Source organism: Pholcus phalangioides, unplaced genomic scaffold (genome assembly GCF_987345545.1).
Source record: "Pholcus phalangioides strain wild (caught in Gottingen) unplaced genomic scaffold, Ppha-v1.0 ptg000016l_1, whole genome shotgun sequence".
NCBI classification, from domain to species: Eukaryota; Metazoa; Arthropoda; class Arachnida; order Araneae; family Pholcidae; genus Pholcus; species Pholcus phalangioides.
Genome location: NW_028301609.1, coordinates 2,912,693 through 2,937,408, shown reverse-complemented (window position 1 = coordinate 2,937,408; position 24,716 = coordinate 2,912,693). Strand labels below are relative to the sequence as shown.

General features: G+C 34.8%; 1 protein-coding gene across 2 annotated transcripts; it reads right to left on the bottom strand.

Annotated features, from left to right (window-relative positions):
* Nucleotides 1-132: 132 nt before the first annotated feature.
* On the bottom strand, nt 133-23,569 carry grsm (probable aminopeptidase NPEPL1 granny smith protein). Of its 2 annotated transcripts, none has more exons than XM_089245832.1 (13): nt 23,476-23,569; nt 17,762-17,806; nt 13,929-14,078; nt 11,895-12,077; nt 9,153-9,419; nt 8,125-8,206; nt 6,982-7,124; nt 5,971-6,048; nt 5,422-5,522; nt 4,306-4,360; nt 3,948-4,193; nt 2,449-2,559; nt 133-929 (listed from the first exon to the last, which is right to left on the bottom strand). In XM_089245832.1, the coding sequence occupies exons 3-13, from the start codon at nt 14,076-14,078 to the stop codon at nt 780-782; spliced, it is 1,566 nt and encodes a 521-aa protein (XP_089101958.1). In that variant the 5' UTR covers nt 17,762-17,806; nt 23,476-23,569; the 3' UTR covers nt 133-779. The 2 variants fall into 2 exon arrangements, with proteins under 2 accessions (XP_089101958.1, XP_089101959.1); XM_089245833.1 differs by having other exon boundaries at nt 17,762-17,860; nt 23,443-23,568.
* Nucleotides 23,570-24,716: the final 1,147 nt, after the last annotated feature.

Here is a 24,716-nt window from a genome sequence, read left to right as displayed (position 1 = left end):
CATTCAGTAAGTTTCACTCGCTCACTGGTGACAAACTGAATTTTCATCAGTGAATCCTATCGGTGAAATCGCACTGTGGTTAATTTTCTTAAAATCCCCATACACACAATATTCAGCAATGCAAATAAGAAATATTGGCATCACACAACTTTTATTTAGTCTCAAAGAAACATTTACATAAGAATGTTATTATTTTAAAAAAAGTGTCAATTTAAAATTTCTTCTCAAATACAAGTAGTAACAGCTAAGAATCAAATTGTACACAGGATAATAACATACATTTGAGATTACATTTGAATTTAACAGGAATTTCATCATCTATTCAATGTCTACAAAAACATCAAATATAAAACGTAAAAATAATTAGATAAAAGACCGGTCAGTGGGATGTATAAATACAAGTATATAAGATAAAATTATGGAATTTGAATTAATTTGCATCGAAAAAAAATTATGAAATTATGACAAAAAATTATTGTCCAATACAATGTACAAATCGGTGATAATTCGTGAATTATTTAGATCACAAAAAAAAAAATTATAATTGTACCCAATTTCATTTTCTCTTTTACCCGCAGGTACACGGAAGTTATAAAAAAAATTTTATTCTTTCTTCATGAAATAAGTTGAGTGGGGAGAAAGAACAGCAGATCTGATTGTCACTTTTTTACTACAACAGGATGACAAATTATACATTTACATTTACAGAATCTGCATCAAACGTGTAATAAAGAAACATTATGAGCTTGACTTTAATACTTTCCTAACTGGCTCGAATGTCATACAAGTCTCATCTTTTTGCTGGCATTTTCCAAGTCTGGTCCGTTTTGTGGAATAAAAGGGGAAAGAGACTGCAGTAGTGGATTACTGGACGAGTGACCAAACAGCACAGGCAATAATGCCACGCCATACCCTGTAGCTCTCTCTCCCTATTGAAAAGATAGATAAAAAAATAATCACCTCAGGATCAGAAATAATTAATGCGAAAAAACCCCATGAAAAAGATTTCACTTATGCAACTATCATTACATTTCCATTCAATCATCATTTCATTCCATCAACCTTATTTCTATATACTGTCGCCACCTGGGACAGAATTGCTGTAATTACAGAAGGCTTCAATGTCTCCATTCAGCATATCACGCTAGTAATACATGCTATATGGAAAAGAGAAGTTGTGGATCTCGTGTGTAGGTTAACACACTTGCCCAGAATGCACACAAGAGGACTCTAGTTCAATTCAGACAACTGACTTTTCTTTCTAAAGGTTTGAATTGGCATAACCAGAAAAAATACATTATATTCTCAAGTACATTTCGGCAGACAAAACATCACTATTTCTCCCTTATTACATTATTTTTGAGGATGTTTGGCTCGCACTAACAAACCAATGAAAAGAATATTTCTATCACAACAGCCAAATATTCCTGAAAGAATGTACATTGATTTATTACAAAAAATAAAAACGTTCCAGTGAAACTCCTATATAACGACTCGAGGGATCAGAGAAAAATATCACTATAGAAGAGTTATCATTATAGATGGAATATATTAAGATTATGAAAATTGCATCGGGGCCAAAGAGTAATATAGTTACGCAGGCAATTATCAGTGGGGCATCGTTATGAAGGGGATTTTCAGTTTAAAAATGTTTAATGCTTTGAGATCTCTCTCTCTGAGATGTGAAGCAGAATGTGTAAGATTCTTCAATGTTAAATGTATAAGCGTTTGGATTAAAAATATATTTTACGTAAAAAAAAGTCATCTTCCCTACTCTCATTATAAACATGGAAGCTCGTGACATCACTGAAGAAGTCCATTTCAACTACAGTCATTGGATATACTGCAAAAAAGGTAAAGATATCGCAGGCATCGGCCTATATCCAATTAATGCCGGTGAAATGGACTTCAGTGATGTCAAAGCTCTTCACATGGAGGCCTTCTGCTATAGATGATTTTGACAGAGCTGTCTGGCAGCAGGGTAATATGGTAATTTGCCAAGCACAGAGCTCAAACAGCTATAAATGACATGAAAACAAAGATAAAATGTATAAAATTATGGATGTAATTAGAAATTATGATAATCAAAAAATTTAAACAAGCTATAAAGTGCAGTTGTATGAACTGTTAGCCCCTCATATCATTAGAAAAAAATAGTAGAGGTGTAATGAGAATGATAACTGTAGAGAATGAAAAATGTATTCATTGTTAATCTTCTATAAAAACTTCTTGTCGGCCACACATATTTCTAAGAATGAAAAAGTTTTCCCATCCTTAATTTAATTAGGGGATACTAACATTTTTTCTTAGTACTATTTATTTGTTAGTATTTCATTTGGCTCACCTTGTTGCGATTAAGAGCCGATTAAAATTTTATAATGAAGAACTCTTTATTTTAAAAGAAAATAGATCTTAATTGACAAACTTCAAGATATCATTTTTACTCACACAATGACATGGACTAGCCATATCGATATGAATCCAAGTACCGGGGAAATCAAAGCCTATGTGCATTCCAACGAAGAGACCAGCACAAGATATTTGAGCATTGCTTCGATCCTGAAGAATTAAGTGAAATATGAGTTATATTTTTCGCTACAAAAATGAGAAATACTTTCATCTTTGAAGATGGAAAAAAAAAGATATACAATAGATTTAATAGAATTTTTTTCAATTTTAAGAAAATTATTCAGAAAAGGGTGGCATCGAACTAAATTAAGTCTTCCTTTCTGCACACATACAAGCAAAGATACCAAAAATCAATTATTAAACCAGCAAAATACAACTTTTTTTTTTTACTTATACAAAATATTTTATGGAATTTCAGTATACAATCAACAAGGCCCTGCAAGGTCAGTTTCAGGTAACTTATTTATTTGAACAATATTGTTGGCAGAGGCCAATGTAATAGAATGTGCTTGATCATGACAGATATTGTTTTACATCAGAGGTCTTCTATTTCCAGTTGCGAGCACTACCTATACCCATCATCACAAGAAGAGCACCCTTATGGCAAGTTTAACATACGAATGCACGAAATGGCAATGATTTCAATCCTTGAATAAAATTTCTCCAAGGTGTTTAATTGGAACGTTGATCAAGTGCTCGTGAGAATAGAATTGGACATGAGCATCAAGAACTCTGGGTATTTCAGGGAGCACTAGGGTGCTCACGAACAACAGGTTGAAGATAACTGTTTTACATTGTATAAAGATTCAGTGGTCATGGCAATAGGGAAGGAGAGTAAACTAGGAAAAAGAATTGCAACTGCCAGCAAAACTCATTTTCAATACTCCCAGTAATGAGGCTTTTTGAATAGATGCCATAATCATCATCAGCATCGCTTTTGAGGGTCAGGAAAAGGGTGATCCTCATAGAAATCAGTGTTAAATTTGCCGATTTTACTGTAGAAATGCGGAAATTTGGTGGGGTTTTCTGTCACATCAATAATTTAAAAAATTGTATAGAATTCTTGATTTTTTAAATACTGAGTTCGCTTTGAGATATGAAGCCCAGGAGATTAAATATGAAGTAATTAGCTGGACCTACTTAGCATGAAAATTAGTTTCCATATTCACAGCTTTAATTAAGCATTTTTGAAAGCTGAAAGAGGCAGATGGATAACTTGAAGTTCAGGCGGGGAGGGGGAGGGAGATCAAAATTTTTAGCGCCCCTTAAAAAGGAAAAAAATATTACTTTCTATGTTTCTTTAATGCCAGATTTGTTTATTTCATGAGTCATGCAGGAAGTCACTATATTGCTTAACTTAGATACGGTTTGCATGCCCCTCAAAGAAAGAGGAAGATGTCACGTGATCCAAAAAGCCTCATTAAAGAAAACCCGGCAGCACCAGGTATTATAGCTAGTAGATATATAAAAGAGGACCAGCAACCATTAAATTAACTCTCTTAGTATAAATTTAAACATCTGAAACAAAAAAAACTCACAGCCACAGAGTTTTTCATGTCAGCTATGGCACTCCCAAATTCAGCAAAATGCAATTCTGGACAGTATGGAACTGGGTGGACAAGATCACCGGATATCTGACCAGCCCTTATGACAGCTTGTTCCCATTCTTCGCTGTTGGTCAGAATAGCAGCATGGTACTTCCCGGTTGCAGCACCCTGAGCACCCGTTAGCGTCGCCATGTCAATGATGATGGAAGCTTTTAGATCTTTTTCAGCATACGCCACCTGAAAGTCAATTGCCAAAATATCTTCATAATATTGAAAGCAATTCCAAACTCTATAATTTTTGCAAAAAAAAATTAGACTGCTAGTCATGGCTAACAAAATTCAAACTCACCCCATCACCTAGGACCAAGCGACCTTCAGCATCAGTATTATTCACCTCTACAGTCCTAATTAAAATTTTAAAAAATATTTCTAAATCAAAATAGAAGCCAATATTGAAAAAAAAAAGTTGATAATTTTTTCTTTTATGGTACAATGAGAAATGTGTGAAATCTTAACATTTTATTATTAAGTAGGGTAGCTCTCAAAGTCATCCAATCAACTGGGCTCCACTCCCATAGTGGGGTTTTGGTATAACGTGTATACAGATTATAAATTCATCTCATGTTTGCTAAAAATTGAACTGACCTAGTTATAGTGAGATTACACTACCTCACTGCAACAATATTTTCCCCAGTCTTATTTTTCTTGTTTGGAAATGCAAGTAGTCCCATGTTAAAAAGCTGCCTCCCTATATAATGATAATCCCTGTACAAGAGTAGTTTTTCTTGGTCCAGAGAAACTTTTTATCACTTTATCGGGATTTCCGTGTATTATAAATAGGTTCCTGTATTACAGTGATAATTTTCAAAACAAGTCTCATGCTCTTAAAGATATATAATAAAAAAACGTTCTCTAAAATCATATTTAAACTTTTATTAGTAAATAATCTCAAGGCTAATAAAAAAATTGCTTGAAATTTAACAAAGCCAAGAGCGCATTGATCCCCCCTTCAAATATTCTACAGAAAAATTCCCTGGACAGTTCATAAAGATGTCTTGGGAATACGTGCTGATCACATATAATTAAAATTAAAAATGATAATCACTGAATATATAATCCAAAAAATCATATTTAAATGCTAACTAGATGACTGGGTGATCAGATTTGAACCACTGGTTAAAAAATTTCTTGATAAAGACAGTGAGCGAAGTCAGATCAAAGAAATTGTAAACATTACACTTTTCAGACAATCAAAATGTCTAGCATCGCACATAAAGACAATTTGGTCATATTTGATTATAATAAATATAAAACACATTTGATTATCAAGGAATTTTGATTTACCAATATAATAGTAATAGGCTTCTCCTAATTACATCAGATAATCAAGGTTATAATATACATGCTAAAAATTATTAAGCAATCACAGCTTGTAAAAACTGAAAATTAAATATTTTTTTCGTACCTTCCAGAGTACATAGTTATTATATCATCAGGTCTCATGGCTTTTGGTCCAACAGAATTCTCGGCAATACATAAAACTGCATGGAGATTGTTACGAAATCCCTAAAATAACATTCATTAAATTAGTGCCTTCATTTTTGTCAGATTATTATATTTCCAGAGAAGAATTAATAGTGTTAAAACAAGATTGAATATGTAAAATAATGAACGCAAAAAAAAACAACAAAAAAAACTATAGGACTCATGTACAACACATGCTTGTGTTATAATCTCTAGGTATAACAGTTTGGATTAGAGTTGCCAATTCTTGATAATTCTGCTTCTTGTTAATCTCAGTAAAGAAGCATTCAAATAAGTCTAAATATCATCGTAACAGATAATTTGAAAAATTATGATGGTTAAGTCAGGTAAACCAGTTATCACAACGGCCAAGTGTATATCAAAGCGTTATTTAAAAAAAAATTCTTTTGCTCTTGAAAAATATTCTTTTCAGAGAAACAAAGTAAAATGATGAGCATCAGATATAGAATATTCTTTCATTAAAAATTACCAATTTAACTGCAACATAAAAGGCTTCCAGAATTGCAGCTGCTCCACCACAGTCTCGCTTCATTCCAATCATGCTAGTCTGTTGGAAAGAAGAAAACAAATCAAAACCAGGCTTGAAAAAGCTTTGCTATGCCACAGAAAAGAGCATTGTTATAGACAGAATATATTAACATCATTAGATGTGTGTCTGGACTGGAGAACAATATTGTTATATAGATGATTAATGTTATTGAAGGTCAGGGTTAAAGCTGGATAAAAAATTCCTTTCACAAAAAAGCGAAAATTGGGGGAAAAGCTTTAGCAAAATGCTACAATGCTACGTAATGATTGATGGTTAGATGTCTTACTCATTTCGTACCTCCTGTAAGCATTTTTGTGCGAAAGTGGCTACTTCTTTCTCATTCTACAATTTTCTTTCGCATTTTTCGCAAAATGTGACCCTAGCTTAAATCCTGTTGAAGGTATTGTTTTACAAGATTTTCACTGTATACAGTCGATGCTTGATTTCACTAACCTTGAATGTATGAACAAACATTTTTACGAACTAGTCTTCTGGTCTAACAATAGTCATTTTTTACATCTTTCCCCTTCACAAATTTTTAATTTTATGAATTAATCGTTCATTAGAAGGAAGTCAGATCAAGTCTCGACAGAAACAAGTCAGTTTGAGTTTATTGAATGAGCCTTGATTGTATGTATTTTTCTGAACATATGTGACACAGAGCAGACATACAGAAGCAGACAGACTTAACAATTTCAGCTTTATGCCAAGTACTGACATTAAGTCTTCTGACTTAATGATCAGAACTGTCTGCTCATAGTTTCAACCAGAATAAAGGACTGAAAAGTATTTATATGGTTGGAAGAATTTCAATGTAAAGGAGCTAATAAGTACCTCCATACAGAGACAAGGTTTTGTTTTGTTTTTTAGAAATACAATAGATGACCAATGGCTGAAAAAAAAAGTTATACATAGACTTATTCAAGTATCAGAACAAAAAAAAAAACTAACCTTAGACTTGATACAGAGACCACCAGTATCATAAACAATTCCCTTTCCGACTAAGGCAATAGTCTCTGATGCATCAGGTGGAGTATGACTAAGTACGGCAAGTGCTGGTGGATGAAGTGCAGCTTTGCCAACAGAATAGATACCTTATGAAAAAAAGATAAAGCATGTGTGTGTATGTGAAAAAAGACGTCATCAATATTACATAGCATTAAACATACAACAGAGAAAGAACTTCACAGAATAAATGTTATGTAGTCTATAAAATTTAAAAATTTCTAAAACAATCTCAAACAAGTTTATGAAATTGATGAAAACTGATGCAGGACCAGGTGTGTAGTCTAATTTCAAGAATATTAAAATCATTAAATTTATTGAAAAGATTCCACAGAGTAACAGTCTATGAACAGTTTGTTCAAACCCCCCCTTCATTATTTTGGAACTTATCGCATACACATACTGTGTAATATGGATTAGTCTGATTAGCAACAACCAATGAAAAACTTCAAAGAGTTATCGTTAGTTTGACTCATCAAACTTCCTTATAGCATTGAAGATAATAGCGCCATATAAAAAGTCAGACTTAAAAACACTACCACTACTTAATCGTCACACGCAACTTGCACACGCCAGAATATGTTTTGAGTGTATGTGTGGTCCTAACCTATTCATGTTGTCAGAATTGTACTTGTTTCATGTTCTGGTGCTGCCATCTGTCTTTCACATTTGAAGTAAAAATGGTAAATGCTCAACTTTTAAAGTTTACAATATGGCAGGGCTTGACAAAAAAAATTAAAAATGTGGGCACAAGCCAAATTTCTCAGGAGTCAAGTATGATTTTGTTCTCGAGAAAAACGATCCTAAATAATATTTTTTAAACATTCCTGGGATTTTTTATCCTTATCCTATGTTGGGAGATACACTGTAATGAAATCAGAAAATTTTAGGTGCCAAATACCAATTTTCTAGTCAGTGATACCTAGGATTTGTCTCAAGCCTTACAGTACAGGAAATGTATGAAGGAACAATAAAAAAAAAATAGATTTTCCTCTCATTGGAAGACTTGCTACAAATTAACCATAATTGAGCAAGAGAAGCTTATGTTAAATGTTATCATGATTAAACACTTATGAACGATTAGTTTACCTCCAAATCCTTTTTCTTTGAGTTCCTCACCACAAATAATATGAGGAGTTATTCCCAGAGCTTCGCCAACTCTGTACACCTCCTAGAGAGAGAGAGAAAATTGCATAAAATATCTTTTTTGTATACCTTTATTAACATTTTTATTCATGGTCAGATGTATCACTAAGATCTATAACTAAACTGTAAAGTCAAGTCTCGATAATTCAAGTCTTGAAACTTAGAGGTTCTGGATAATCCGAATTGAAAAAAAAATTGAAATTCCGTTTGAAAATCAGTTTTTAGTCAAGAATGAGTTTTGCTTAATTTTTCCTCTACAAATACGAGTGATTTGGAAACCCCTTTGTTTCCAAAGGGGTCTTGACAGGGACTGAAGTGGTCTTAATCCCTAGACTGGGAGTCATCAGTGAACCTCCAGGCAGGATATTTCACAGACCTTTTTATAGTAAATTTACAGTGAGAAAAAAATAACTTTTATAAGCCCCATGGTTCGATCACCTGTTACCTCCCTTACAAAGAGGCTATAGATCTTAGCAGTTGAATAATGAATTAAGCCATTGAATCAAGGGCAAATCATGTGAGTAAGTACTCCTGTCCCCCCCCCCCCATCATTGTCAATGAATTTTAGGATCACCCAAGTTTTCAGTAATTTGAGGCATCTGTTGCCATTTACCTTGGATTATCAAGACTTTACTGTACATGCAGTATGCCCACATTCCTATAAGGAATTTCTAATGAATTGCTGAATGCCAGAAAGTGAAACCTGACATGACAATGACACTCGATGCAACCATTAATTCCTCTACAATATATATTTTTGGAATCGCATATAGTCTTAAACTCCTCTCCATAAAACGATATCTTCCACTATGATAATTCCTCTAAAACTATATTTTTATTCTTGGTGACCAGAATATTGTTGTATAGAGATTTCACTGTATCATCATATTCTAAATTATTAATTTCACTGGACTAAGTATAGATCGTTCAAATATAATATTTCGATGACGAAAAACAGTCAATAACCTCACCATTAAGAATGCATCTGTGTTCATTTCGCTGCAAGGCATGTCAACGATCCGGGCAGCCATCTGTACTCCTCTCACTGCCGTGTTAATACATTCCACATCGGAAGCACTGAGATTCATTTTCGGCTCGGTACTGTTGCTGCTCACAATGACAAACTCTACAGTAACTGTATAATTCTGAGCTTGAGCTTTGGATTTGCGACTGTACAGAGGAAAAGCACGAGCGACAGCACAAGCAGAAGCAAACACATCTCGCTTTTCGCACACAATCTAAAGGGATTTAAAAACAAAAAAAAAACATTAAAAATCCACATTAGAAAATACATTAAGTTTCTTAATCACCACATATTTGCAATAATTTTTATTAAGCAGCAATTGAGGGGAAAAAAGGTGAATTATACTATACTGATTGCAGTTGTCTCTTAGTATTCGTGGATTTCATATATGCAGTCTTCTTCCCAGTTTTTTTTAACAGTTATGGAAATAATTCTCGTATGGAAACAAAATATAAGTTGTACATGTTAAATAAACATTTATAAAATTTCTTCACTGCTGCAGTTTCCTGTTATTATGGTGTCAATGAGTCAGTCTACAGTCAAACATATCAAGAAATAAGAAAGTAAAATTTGATCAGCCATTGATGTAGCTACACCTGCTTCTCTGTAGCCCTGGATCCCAGTATTGCTCACAGAGAAAGTGTAGTTTTTCTGTGGGCAAAAAAGAAAGATATGCAAGTTTATATACTGCATAACTTGCATATTACAGACGTCATTATTCAATATGTGAATCGGTGAAGCATTGAGGGAAAGAATACACCACATCCAGTATTTTGCATGAGCAAATGAAAAAGCTTGGACCACGAAAACACTTCAACAAAAAACACAAAAAAATAAATTTTTGTGGAAACTTCTTTGTTTTTCATTTTGCTGTCTTGCAATTTGGATCCAATGTGAATCCCGGAAATTCAACGAAAAGATTGTGTTGCATAAATGGGGCCCCGGCATGGATGATCCTATGATCGATCCAATTTCGATCGAAGAATTGCTCGCAAACAGCAGATTGGAAATTTGTTTTCTTTCTAGGGATATTTATGTTTTGAAATTTCACTGAGAATGGTTAATAGTTATTTAAGATCATTGTTAGTTTCCGATCGTTTTCAGAAATTTTTCGCAGTTCAATATACATTAAAAAAAATTAATGGTACAATATTTTTTTTGCATCAGCAATTGCCAATTCCATACCGAGATCATTAATTGTGTCTGAGATTTATTAATAACATTCTAGATTTTGATGGTGCGTAGGGCCCGTTTTATTCTTGTACATATTATTTTGGGGATTTAGTGTAGTTAATGTGTATTTTGGGAAAAAACAACTGTTTTAGTGTATTTTTTGAAAGGGTTGGTGTGTATTGTGCATATTTTGAGTTTTTAGTAATGGATTTTGAGGTGGTGAATTCGGATAGTTAGCAGGACAGAGCCCTAGATATATTGTGAATTTTTTTTAATGTATTTCATGAAGGTTATGAATTTTTTGTATGTGTTTTATGTGGGTATAGATATTCTTGAGTGTGTTATATGTTTTTATATATTTCATGTGCTTGGCAGGTCCTCCCGCTTCAAAAAAAAATTGATGGTTTAGAAATATTTTTGGTAAATTTTTCTTTTGTTGGCCGGAAGGAATGTAATACATTGTTAGACACCTGGCGCAAAAGTTCACTTTTGATTCAATGTGATCAGTGATTTGGGTGAAATATTTTATTTACCTGACAGAATATGTATAAAAATTTACAACAGGTCAATCGCTAAATTGCGACCTGGCTCACCTCAATTAATTTGTTGTAATTTTAGAGTACCAATTGTAATGAGTCATTTTAGAGTGCCGATTGTAATGAGATGCCTAATGAACAAAATTTTAGGGTTTGAGTTATTCACAGATTTTCTGGATTCGCGGTCACCCCTGTGAGTATGCCCCCCGGAGGGACGACTGTAATTGCTTTTAGGGGATTGCATAGCTGTGAACTTCTGAGCATGAGAACTAAGGGTGATTTTCGTTCAGATCTGCACATTCTGTATAAAAACTCGCACAGATATATAAAGATTTTTCATTTATAGAAGTAAAATTGTAGGGATAAACATTAAATTGTAAACAGTCATCACCAATTAGTGCAAAGTCATCAATTATTGCCGAATAGTAGGGTAAATTACTAGTCACTCCTATATTGAATCGAAATTATGCTAACAAAAACTCATCATCGGGCCAAAAAAAAACTGACACACAGAGTAAACTGTATGTATGATCATCCAGGAGAAGTCATTTTGGCGATGAGGCTGAGGAGAGGTTGAACTGATACTGGCTGTTTGGTGAATTTTGTATTTTTCTAGCCAAAATCAAACATTTCTTTGTGGTTTGACACAATGGCAATTCTCTTCCTGTAACGTCATGTGACATCATTTCGGGGGAATTTAAGCAATAAACCTTTTCTGGGGGTGGGGGGGGGGGACTTGTTTGCAAAAAAATTTTCTCACCCAGAAGTAAGGATTTTTCAAGGGATTCGTTAAAATGGTCGAAATTTGGGAAGCGGAAAATTTTTTTGGAAGTCCTGTAGGATGGAGTAGCAATTGTGAGCTTCCTAAAAAATCTGGAAAACTTGGCAACTGTGAGATGGATTACTTGCAATAATTCGAGTAAATAATCACTTGATAAAGTTCAAAATTTTGAAATACAAAAAAAAAAAATTATACTTACAACTATGAATTCGTCGCTACCAGAAGAGCTGCTTTTAACAATTTTTGTCAGGGCATGAGCACGTGAAGGTGTGTTATGTCTGGAACAGTTCTTAGGAAGAGTGGCGATTGTCGCCAAATTCAAGTATAATGGACAAGTTTCACTAGCTCCTGGCTTCAAGTTTTCCAATACATTTTGGAAGAACTGAAAAATACAAAAAATTAAACCTGTGTGCTGGAAGTAAAGGGCACTATGTACATTTCCCTCAATATCAAAATAGCATAATTGGTTTGCAGTATTTTTGTTCAACTACACGATACTATTTGTACTTTCGTTAAAAAAGGACTTAGTATAGGACGCCAAGTCTTATTTTAATATATATATATATATATATATATATAAGTAACAAAAACATTCATTTTATAAAACAAGAGAGCTCCATAGAAAGACATGGAAGAGTAAATCAACTTTGCCCAAGAATATTAAGAAGCCACCAACGAATAAGGCAAATACACAAAAAACACAAAAACCTAATGCATTTCGACACACAATGGGTGTCATCTTCAGAAGGAAGAAAGTGGTTAACTTGGAGAAAAAAATTAAAAGTTAAATATTTTTTCCTCTGAAGATGACACCGATTGTGTGTCGAAATGCATTACAAGTTTTTGTATTTTTCGTGTATTTGCCTTATTCATTGGTGACTTTTTAATAGAAAGCCATACTAAAGAAAAAATCTTTAAACAGCTCTCCAGTAGAATTTCCCTTTTGTAACATGGTGCCCACCACTGCAACATGAAGTCCCACACGCACACAGAAATTTGACTACCCTAAAGCTATGTTTTTATCCGCAGTGAAATTTCACTTGGAAACACTGAACTATTACTACAAAAATATTTTGGACGTCATGTTCTTAATGCACGATGTAAAATTAGCTATCCCTAACCAAATGAAAATCTCAGGACAAAACATATCTGAACCCAGTGGATCAGAACTAATCTGGACCTGTTTGAATTGATGAAAAATTCCAATTACTAGCGTTCATTTCATGAACATTCAACACTAGTAGAATATCCCTACATATCAAAAAGTCAGACAGAATAATTATGTTTAACTATGATTGTCAGTCGATAAAAAGCCCCTGATGTCTTATCTTTCTCCCTCAGAAATATGGTGCATGTACTGAATGAACTAATAATAACATGCGGGGCCATCTTAACGCAGAACACAGCCTGGGTGCATGAGGGTTAGCGCCCCCCCCCCCCCCCCCGAGATAACATGTAAATTTTAATTAATATTGTGAATAACAGTCATCCCTCTTTTACCAACAAATTTTTTTTGTCTCATTGGTGTCCGTAAAAGACTGGTTTTACAGTGTTTGAGTGAATTTGCGATATCAAGAAAATAGTTAAATTCCATAGGTGTTCAATTTTTTTTTTTTGAAGAGGTTCTATTGAGTTCTAAAACTAGTCATGCTTTTTATCCACACACCTACTTTCAATACACTAAAACCTTTCTTTTGCTATCACCGGCAAGACAAAAAACTTAGTTCCTAAAAGAGGCATTAATACAGGGTTTTAAATGTATTCTTTTATTATAAAAGGGAAAATTATTATTTGGCAGTTTTCCCCACACACCTGTATATTTTATTTTTTTACAGCCCTAGCCCTGCAGTCCCAAGGGCCATAGGTTAAGAAACTGCTCTATTTAGATTTGCAAGAGTCTGTAGAACATAGACGGGGAAAAAACCTAGGACCCCATCCCATGGAAGGTCTTAAAGTTTCATATATGTTCCCTTTCCGAAAATTTAGAGTATTTGATGCACTATAGCTTATGAATAACTCCACTAGTTTTCAATTTTCAAAGTTAATTGCACGACAGCAAGGGCATGAGAAACTTAAGGTCATAAAAAGCAGGTTAAAGTTTTGACAGAACCAAATGTACAAAAGTGTGGAGGACAAAATAAGTAAAACTTAAGTTCTTTAACTTTATAAAAACTTTATTAAAATTATTCAAAAACTTTATAAATACACAAACACAATCTATTTTTTTCCATACCTCTGGGGTGACTCTGGGTGCAAGCTTTATGCTGATATCGGAGAACGAAATTTGCGACAGATGTTTAAGCTGCCCAATAATCAAGACAGGATTCTGATCTGGATCAGTAGTGGTCAACTTCTCGTTGAAATTCAAAGTTGCCCGAGCCATCTAGAATCACCAAAAACAAAACATCAACAGTAGTTATGATGCTGAGGATCACAAAATACCAACACTGTATCAAAATACCAATGTATCGGGGAGAAAAAAAAACACAGTACATAACACCAACCAAATATGTTGAGGTCCTTTAAGTGATCTGGATATGTGCTTGAAGTCATTTGAGTCCCGAAGGAGAACCATGTCGAAATCTGCAGAACAATCAGTGCTACTGCGGAACATTTCTAGTCAGCCAAGGACTTGTTGCAGAGCACAAAACATTCTGCTTTGGGAATTTTGATCTGGATGTGTGCTATTGGCAGCTTAAATGATCTGGATATGTGCTTGGAGTCATTCAAGTAATCTGGGTATGTGCTTGGAGTCATTCAAGTAATCTGGGTATGTGCTTGGAGTCATTCAAGTAATCTGGGTATGTGCTTGGAGTCATTCAAGTAATCTGGGTATGTGCTTGGAGTCATTCAAGTAATCTGGGTATGTGCTTAGAGTCATTCAAGTAATCTGGGTATGTGCTTGGGGTCACTCAAGTGACTTGAATATAAGCCATTGGCAGCCTAAATGATTTATGAATGTGCTGCAAGCTACTGAAATAATCTGAAATGTGCCACAGTTCACTTAATAGATTTGATAATCTTTCGTGGACCACTTGAGTGGTTTGGTTATTTGTTACAGGCCTCAAAGCAGAATGTTTTTACCTTGCAGAGCAATGAGTCCTCAGCTGCCTGGAAATATTCAGCAATAAAAATTCTCATAATAGTGTTTTCTACACTTTTCTCAAGATTCTTTCAGATTTTTCTGCAGCAGCGCATTGTTCTGCAACATATGTCACAGATTTTGACATATTCCGCTTTTGGGGGGGGGGGAGTCACAGGCCACATCAGATGACTCCAACGATCACAGCTGGTCATGGGTTGAGCATGTATAGTTTAAACGAATTCTATGTTCATTTCTAACTTTAGTGGTTAGACCGGAACAGATGCAGTTTAATAATCCTTAGGAGATTGGAAGGACTACTATTATAAATAACTTGAGAATATTCTTATTTTTGATGAGAATATTCCCCTGTTATTTATAATATAAATATGTATAAAATATTCTTGAAAATATACTCTGGAAGGACTATTTTTACAAATTACTAGGGAATATTCTTATTGAAAATAATAAGAATTATTCTCAAGTTATTTATAATATAGTCCTTCCAGAGAATATTCTCCTCAATGAGAATAGTCTTCAGTTATTTATAATAGCAGCGCTTCCAGAGAGTATTCTGAAGAATATTTGTAATAACATGCATTATAATAAATCATCTCTATAAATAACTCGAGAATAATTATTTTACAATAAGAATAATCTAGTAATTTATAATAGAGAGAATATTCTCTGCCCGTCTCTCTTCCCATCAAGAGAAGACAGGGAATATTAAAGTTTGCAGCCCACAATATTAAAGTTTAAAAGCAAGAAAATGAAACCAATATGACTGAATTGCACAACTTGCAAAGAAATGCCAATGATACAGAATTTAAGTGTATGTACATTGCAGAAACCAACAGTTTTGTATCTTCTTAGAATGAAGGTGATTGTATAAGAATAGATTCCTTTGTCAGTCGGATCCGAGTTTTGCTCTTTGCTCTGAAATAATTTTTGAAAATTTATCTAATTTTAAACAACGTTTTAAGGTTTTCATCTAAAGGTTTCTAAAATCTTTGTAACCAAACTTTTAAAACCTCTCATCATGACCAGGAGAATAAGAAAATATTCTCAAACTAAAAAGTTGTCACTATGAGGCGATCGTATCAAAAATTGTTTTGTTGTAAATGTTTCAGGCAATCAAAACTGCTTCATATTTCATAATATAAACAAAATTGGTAAAAAAAAAAATTAATTATTTAAAAGAAAAGTGAATATTCTCGATTCTCCAATTTCTACAACCAGGGGAGTATTCTTGTTCTCTGAGAATATTCTCACGTCACATCTCTAGCACTAGTAAAGTGGGCCATTCAAATGGCGTCTTTGTGTAATGTTTGAAATAGTGTCATTTTGTTTTTCTGTTGCCTAAATGCATCGTTGTCTCATCCCTAGGATTATTCCATTATCTTTTGTTACTTTTTCTTTTTTTTTTCTGTCATGCCTAGGGATACGTAAATGACGCAAAAAAAAAAAAAAAAATTCAGGTCAGAAATTTTATATTAGTTCACAAAAAAAATCATTTTTTTTACAAAAAATAAATAAAATATATTTAAAAAAAAACATAGGCAATCGGCTAAAATGATTTTTCTGAGACCCCTCCCCCTACCTTGCTAGAAATGCTTCCTCTCGATAATTTGAACCAGATCTAACTTTCATTAGGCCCCTCTGCACTTGAGGTTTCTGGACAGAGCTTGGTCGGACACATGCATTAAGACAACACTAGTTGGATGTCACGTGTAAAGTCAATTTATTTTAACTCTTTTCTGCTGCTGTGCCTTCAGCAGAATACTATGCCGTTAGTCAATTCCAACATACTGTAGAGCAGTGATTCCCAACATGGGCGTTAACGCCCCCTTGGGGGCGATGGAAAGTTCCATGGGGGCGGTGGAAGCTACGGGTATAACATAGGAGCCTATGGATTAGATTGCATTGAGGGGCAGTGGGAGAAAAAATCTCGGAAGAAGGGGGCGCTGGGACAAAAAAGGTTGGGAAACTATGCTGTAGAGTCTCGTTTATCCCACATCCCACTGCAAAAAAAAAAAAATGTTCATGCACCAACTGTTGAGCTTTCAGAATTTCACATAACGTCGGAATTAAGGCTCTAGAAACTACAATTAAATACATTGAGCAACAAGAAGCAGCTACAGGAATCGACGTAATGATGCAAAGATGGTGAGATTTAGCAGAGGAGAAACAGCACTAATCAGAAAAGCAGACCATGGGGAGAGATACGGGGAGGGGGCATCCCCCCCACCAGCGTCAAAGGTGGAGTCGACTGATCTAATGTATATATGAATTGACATCATCGTCGTGCCCCCCCCCCAGACTTCCAGGTCTATCTCAGCATCTAGTTGCGGCCATGCTTAACACCTCTGTATTATCTGACGTTCTGCCGGCCCGTTTATGCCAGATAAACGAGACTCTACTGTACTCATTCGCCAATTTTTTCTTTCGTAAAAATGCCCTTGAAATTTGAGCCCAAAAAATTTCAAATAAAATTTTGGAAGAGATCTTTGATAAAAAGTGAAAAATTCAACCAATACGCGTATCAATTACATTCAAGCGACTATAATCAATAGACTTATTGGTTGCTTCTTTTCAAGTTTTACAAAACATCTTTTATCAAACTTTTAATAGTGCAATCCTGGCCTTATACATGCAAAATAAACATTGAAAGAATTTTACGCTTTAATACAATTTTCTACGTGTCGTAATGAATGTCATGAATTCGCATGGGGCCGTAACGTACCTTCTCGGGGCAGACATTTTCTCGGGGGGACCCTTTAAAAGGCAAAATAAGTGTACATTTTCGGAGGCCCCCGTTTACCCAAACCTAGTTACGGCCCCGAGTTCGCATTTAATTAGCATAACGAGTATATCAATGTTTAGATATGGACGCAGTTGTTTCAGTAAACAGGAAGAGGCTACCATTTTCCAAAGGAACATTATCTACCACGATAGCCACTTAATCAATCAACAAAGCAACTCACCTCAATAAATTGGAGAAATCAATTGTTGACAAAGCGATTGTCGTCTTGGTCTTGGTCTTGGTCTTATTATTCAGGGCTCTATGCTGCCAAGGCTAATCCCTGAAGTGAAAGGGGGGAGAGAGGGAGAAAAGAAAAGAAAAAAAAAAAAAAAAAAAAAAAAAAACCACAGGTAAGGCATATGAAAAATACAAAGTAATACAACCATCAAGGAAACACAAAAATTTGACAAAAAAAAAAAAAAACACGAAAATGGTGATGAGCGGGAAGGAGAGTATGATTTCTTCAAACCAAGGGGACGATCTTGGTTACAAACAAAATGCTAATGATATGTAGTCCCTTGATGAGTGTGTGTAGAGAAAAAATGGAACCCAAAAAACCGAAAAAACAAAATTACCAGCGATTACATAGAGTAAGGAATTCTTCTAACCTCTGAATCGCAACTTTAGGAGAAGTAGAAAGAAATTTATTCCAATTGTTTATTTGAGGATGGCAAATATTAAGTGTCTGATTCCGAATATGAGAGAACTTAGAACAGTGAAAAAGAAAATGCTCAGAAGTTTCCAACTCACCACAGTGTGAACAGTTTGGACTATCCAGTTCGTGTATAAAATGTAAATAAGTGTTAAGAGGAGCCCTATTAACAATGAGTTTGAAAAACAAAATTTCCAACTTCCGAGAAGAAAAGAGATGGGAATACTTTTCACAGGACTTATAGAAGCCAGAAAATTCTGGAAGTAAACTTCTCTGAGAGACTGAATTTGAGTTTTTAAATTTCTGGTGAAAAATTGCACGAAGGTCCTCAGGGTATATGTGCGTAGGAGAAGGAGCCTGTACAGAAGAAGCCATAAGACGAACACTTCTATCTATTATTTCATTTAAAATGATGCCTGAATGACTAGGAACCCAGATAAGTGAAATATGTTCTGAGAAAGAACTGGCCCAGTTTAAATGTGAATGAAGAAGATGAATGACAGTGTGAGAACGGAAAGAGAATGATTTCAATGCCAACAAAACTGATTTGCTATCCGAAAAGATCATCATACATTGTTTGTTATTAGGAAGAAATGTTTTTAAACACATTGAAATGGCCAAGGCTTCCCCTGAGAAAATTGAAGAGTCAGGATGAGCAAACCAAGTTCTAATAGTATTTTGTGCAGGATAGTAAGCACCACAAGAAACATATTGTTTCTTTGAAGCATCTGTTGCTAGTATTATTGTATTTGGATCAATAGAATCCAGAAAACTTTGAAAGAGATGTTGAACACCTGGAATTTTGGGGAATTGTTGAAATAAAATTGAATCTGTGATAATAGAGATATTGTCAGGCCGCCAAGGCTCATTTGGAAATACTGGTTGAATAACAGGCAGTGGAAAGAACTGACAGTGTGCCAAAAATTGGTCCATTTTGTTTGACAAAGGAGGAGCAAGTTTGTTAAAACCAGTATTCAAAAGGTTGGATGGACCCTGAGTAGGAGAAGCAGTTGAGTTAATGCAAAAATTGGTGATCCTTAAGAGTAAGAGATCCTGAAATTTAGGAAAATCAAGAATCATTTTCATTTTGTTGATTCTAGTGGACCTTGGCAGGCAGAGAATTGAGCGCATGACTGAATTATAAATTGTGTTAAGTTTAAGAAGAGAAGACTCAGCTGCATTGAGCCAAATGACTGATCCATACCCAAGAATACCTGTAATAATGTTTCTGAACACCGGTTTGATAAAACTACATGGAATATTCCTCGAGGCATGATTAATGGATTTGCAAATGTTTAGACTATAGGTACCCTTAGAATGAAGATGATGAATGTGTTTTTTCCAACGTAAAGTGCGCTCGAAGTAAATACCTAAAATTTTAATAAAAGGGTCATAAGGAATGGGAATATTGTCAATGACAAAAGAAGGAAAGTGAACATTTCGTTTTCTCGAGAAGATGGAGAATTTGGATTTCGTTACTGAGATATCTAAAGAGCTATTTCTGGCCCAACAAAGAGTTTGCGAAATGGATTCTTTCATATTTAATTCTGCTGTAGTACCATCATCTGAACTCGTATAAAGGAAAATATCATCAGCAAAAATAAAAATACTTGTATGATTTGGAATATATGTGACTATGTCAAGTGTAAAAAGAGCAAAAAGGATGGGAGATAATGAGGAGCCCTGTAATAGACCACAGGACGGAGAAAATATTTGGGATTTATCTCCTCTCCAATCAATGTAATGAGATCTATGAGTCAAGTATTCATAGAGCCAATCAAGTATGAGACCTTGGAAACCCATCCTGGCCAGTTTGTGAATTAACAAATTGTGCTTTACAGAATCGTATGCAGAACGAATATCCAATGCCAACAAATAACTGGTTTCCTTCCTTTGAAAAGACTTATGAATGTTAAATACAATGTCTCTGAGACAAGCTTCTGACCCTGTTTTAATTCTGAACCCATAAAAACATGGAGGAAAAATATTGAATTTCAATGAGATCCAATTTAGTCTGAAAAGAATTATTCTTTCAAAGATTTTGTTAATTGTATTAATAAGTGTCAAAGGACGAAAGGATTTCGGCTCAGATGGTGATTTACCAGATTTGTGTATAAAAATGATTCTGCCCTCTTTGAATGAGTGAGGACAAGTTGAAGTTTGCCATAAATTATTAAAGGGTAATAAAAGTTCCAGTCCCTTTTTGGGGAGATGATTGAAAGTTTTAAGAGGAATGCCATCTGGACCTGGTGTATTTGATCTGCCAGACTTGATAGCTTTCATGAGTTCACCTTCAGTGAAGGAACTATTAGTGGTGTCACAAAATGATCGAGGTGGGCCAATAAACAAGGAACAAGGAACATCATTGAATGTTGGAAAATGATGAGATTTTAGAAGAGCTATTTGGTCTGAAGGAGTTACCACATTATTCTGAGCAGTAGAAAAAATATGGTTGGAATTATCCCATGACTTAGAAGCCACATATTTATGTTTACGAAGAACTGAATAAATTTGTGAAGGGGAAGAAAGTGGCATTATCTCTGAAACAAAATTTTTGAACCGAAGGATTCTAAGATGACGCCTGAAAATGGCAGCATGCTGTTTGTAATTGATTAAGTTTTGAATGGAAGGAATTCTACGATAAGTACGGAACAGACATTTCTTTCTCTTAAGTAATTGACGTCCATCCTGATCAAGTCTTAATTTGTAAGAGAATGTTTTTTGTTTTTTCCTATAGGATGAATGAACTGCTTGTTTGATCTGGTCATAAAGATTATTATAAATTGATTCCATGTTGATCTCTTTTAGATGAGCGACAACAGTAGGCCAGTGAATGGAATGTTTTATATTGATGGCAGCAAGACGGTATGAGGGTAAAGAAATCCGAATTGGAATATGATCACTATTGTAAAGAGAAGCAGTTGTAGACCAGATCAAATGACGATTTAAGTTGGGAGAGCTGAAACACAAGTCAATATAAGATGCTGTAGAACCTCTATAAAAGGTTGGGCATTTGGGAGGAGAAAGGCAAATGTTATTTTGGAGGATCCAGTTGTATAATTGATTGCCCGCACTAGAGTCGTGATTACTACCCCATGCTTTATTATGACAGTTCATATCAGCAAGTAATAAAAAATCACCAGAAACATGTGAAATAGCCTGGTCTAAAGGACCTGATGAAAAGGGAGAAGGAGGTCTATATATGTTGATTAGGAAAAAGGATTTATTGTTGATAAAAACTAGCGTGATAAGAATTTCCATTGAGGGATCACAGAAGGACCACACCAATTTAGAGGATATTGAAGAGCGAATGGCTGTAATGATACCACCACCTGAGGAGTAATTCCTGTCAAGACGATAAATATGGAAACCAGGAAGAAAGAATTTTTTGGACGGAGAGAGCCATGTTTCCTGGAAAACCAGAATATCAAATTTATCTATAAACTGCTTAAGAATTGTAATTTTTGAAGAGATGCTATTGACATTCCATTGAAGGATATTGAAATTTCTAAAATTAGGCATAAAAAACTCAGTGTTAAAAAAATTACTGCACCATGCTTACTACTGGGAAATTAACTTCATTTCCACAAAACATAAAAACATTAAGATAACCTTATATGACGTCGACTTGACATGAAAATCAAAAAAAAAGGAGCTGATTAAGCTCTTCAAAAGAAAAGTAGTTGGCAAAAAAAGGGGGGGAAAAAAAAACAAACAAAACCATGATTTCATTCACTTTCCACTGCTCTGCGATGGAGATCCCAGTTCACGAGGTAATTTAGATTTACCTCCTCGAACAGGGTTAAACTGAATTGCATCAGATATTAAGTTCTCCGGTGAGCTAGGCCTCTTTCGAACATTTCTCGGATCCATCAAATTAGGTTGAACACCCTCCATCAGGGACTTCAACATGTCGGGAATAACCTCTTTTATTGCTTGTGTGATTGCTTCCACAATAGACTGCTTTGTTTCTTCAACAAGTGCCTCCCTGAATTTTTTTAGTTCGGAAGAAACTGCATTCATTATGTCCAATTTAAAAGACTGAAAACTATCCGAAGAAATTGATGAAGCTGTTACTCCTGCATATGAACTGCTGGATGTTCTGCATGCCTGTCTAGCAACATGGATCGGGACATTTTTAGTTAACTTGTAATTCAATACTCTCACTTCGTTTTGATACTTAGGACAAAGCTTATCAGTGGGTAGATGATTTTCAGAGTTACAATTTTTACATCTTTTCACACCTTTACAGTCCTTGGCAAGGTGATTTTCACCACAATAAAGACAAAGGGGGGATGATAACCGGCAGAACTTTGTTCTGTGAGAAAACTGAAAACAACGTAGACAAAGTTGGGGACGTTCAATGAATAGATCAGGTCTGAATAATTGGTACCAAAGTTTAAGTTCAGCAGGCATTGAAGAGCCCAATGACGTCACTATAATTGAAGTTGTAGGTTGTTTATTACGAAGAATTCTACGGATATTAAGTGGAGTAAGATCATTATGTTCCAGCTCCTGGGCCACCTCAGAAAGCTCTACTGATGTAGGAATACCTCTGACGATGTATCGTGAGGACAGCGAGTCTGTTAGCACACAAGTCACAACTGGGATATCACCAAAAGATGTAATTTTCAGAGCCTCTAACGCAATATCGGTTGACGATGTTGAAATCAGAAGGTCTCCAGCACGAGAAAATCTTACTTCTTTAATTCGATTGGTATCCGAAATTTTATTAGCTATAAAGTCTCGAACCTTTTTCGGGTTTGAATCAGGTATAGGGGTCGAGCCATGAAGTTTGATTGTGATATCTTTGTCAAAATCGGAAGCCAGCTCAAGTATGGTCTCTCCAGAAAGATTAGAGCTCCAAAATGGGGCGTTGTTGAAAACCGAATCCGTGTATTGTTGTCCATTTTCATTAGTTTCCATACTGTTCGTCATGACTAAGTACTCTTGATAATTATCCTTCAGTGTAACATACTAAGGTCACCGTGAGGAAAAGGTGAAAATTAGTATTGGACGTCAACTGGACCAAAAGCCAACAATGTGGCTTACCAAGCCTCAAAAAATGTACTTATTGAAGTAGGCCTAAAAATACTCTTGACGCTACTATTATCAATAAATTACTTAAATATATATTTTTCAAAACCACAAAATACAATATAGAGATAACCCTAAACACTAAAATAACCAAGCAAAGTTAATTTTCAAACCAGCTCCAGCTATCAACCTCCGCGATTGTCGTCAATTAAGAGACTTGATTCTCAGTGATAACGCTTGAGTTTCCACTTGACAACAACCTAAATGCTCAAGGGTCGCCTGCTCGCCGGGAAACTCGTGATGCCATCTGAAAAAATATAAACTTATCAAGTGTTATAATATCCGGTGATTCACACTGATAAATACGTTTACTGAGTAGAATATAAATAAATTTTTAATTTTTTTATTATTTAACGGTCAAGTATGTTTTTGATTGACATTTTTCTGTTTTCTAATTTTTATGAATCGATAAACATGGCGGCGTCACCTGCTGGAAGTCGCGTGAAACTTGCTTTTGAAAATTCAAGAGGGTAGCACACGTAGTCACGCGAAACGTAATTTACAAATCATCAACCGTAAGAGGGCAGCACAAGTTATAAGCGCATGAAGAGCTCACGTGGCGTTATCTGCTGGTAGATTTTTGAATTGAAGCTTGATCATTGAACTTATATTACTCGATGCTCTTGATTGTTCACTGCAAAGCTGTATTAAACAAAATACAGCTTTGGTTTACTGTGTTAAATATAGTGCCTTTGCGAACTTGGAGGCTCATTTCCTTTGAAAGAAATAAAGCCCAAATTTTAAAAATATATTTTTTGGATGGAAGAAGCATAGGCGGAGATAGGCCCAGACTTGGAAGTCTGGGAGGCACGATGATGATGTCAATTCATATGCATGCATATTAGAGTAAGACGACTTCAACGTGTATTAAGGAGTTCTATATTACAGCAGTCGACTTCACCTTTGACGCGGGGGGGGGGGGCGTATCTCCGTCCATGGGAAGAAGTTAGCATTAAGGAAGAATAAAAATGTATGGAATTGCAGAAAATGTAGAGAAATGCTGAATATATCCCAATGAATAGGAGCACTTTTTACAAAATTAATGAGAATTCACAATTAATGAAAGAAATAATTCTAAAAATAAATGAAATTTGCAAAGATTAATAATAGAAATAATTTCAGGATTAACAAAAGTTCAGAAGTAATTAAAATTTAATGAAGGAAATTATCTAAGAACAAATAAAAATTTAGAATTACCTGGAGAAATAATTTTAAAACAATTGGATATTCAGGATTACAAGGAAAATAATTTCAGTATAAGAAAGTTCTGAATTATAAAGAAAATGATGAAATTTTAGGATCAGTGAAGGAAATGATTTCTGAAATACTCAAGGAAGTAATTCAAAATTAAGAAATTTCAGAAAATGAAAATTTGGAATAAAAAGAA

Coding starts and splice junctions, on each gene's coding strand:
- grsm (XM_089245832.1), bottom strand. CDS start 14,078: ATGGCTCGGGCAACTTTGAATTTCAACGAGAAGTTGACCACTACTGAT. Junction 9,420..11,894: donor GTAGCGACGAATTCATAGTT/GTAAGTATAATT, acceptor AAATCCCTTTAG/ATTGTGTGCGAAAAGCGAGA. Junction 7,125..8,124: donor CAAAGAAAAAGGATTTGGAG/GTAAACTAATCG, acceptor TTTTTTCATAAG/GTATCTATTCTGTTGGCAAA.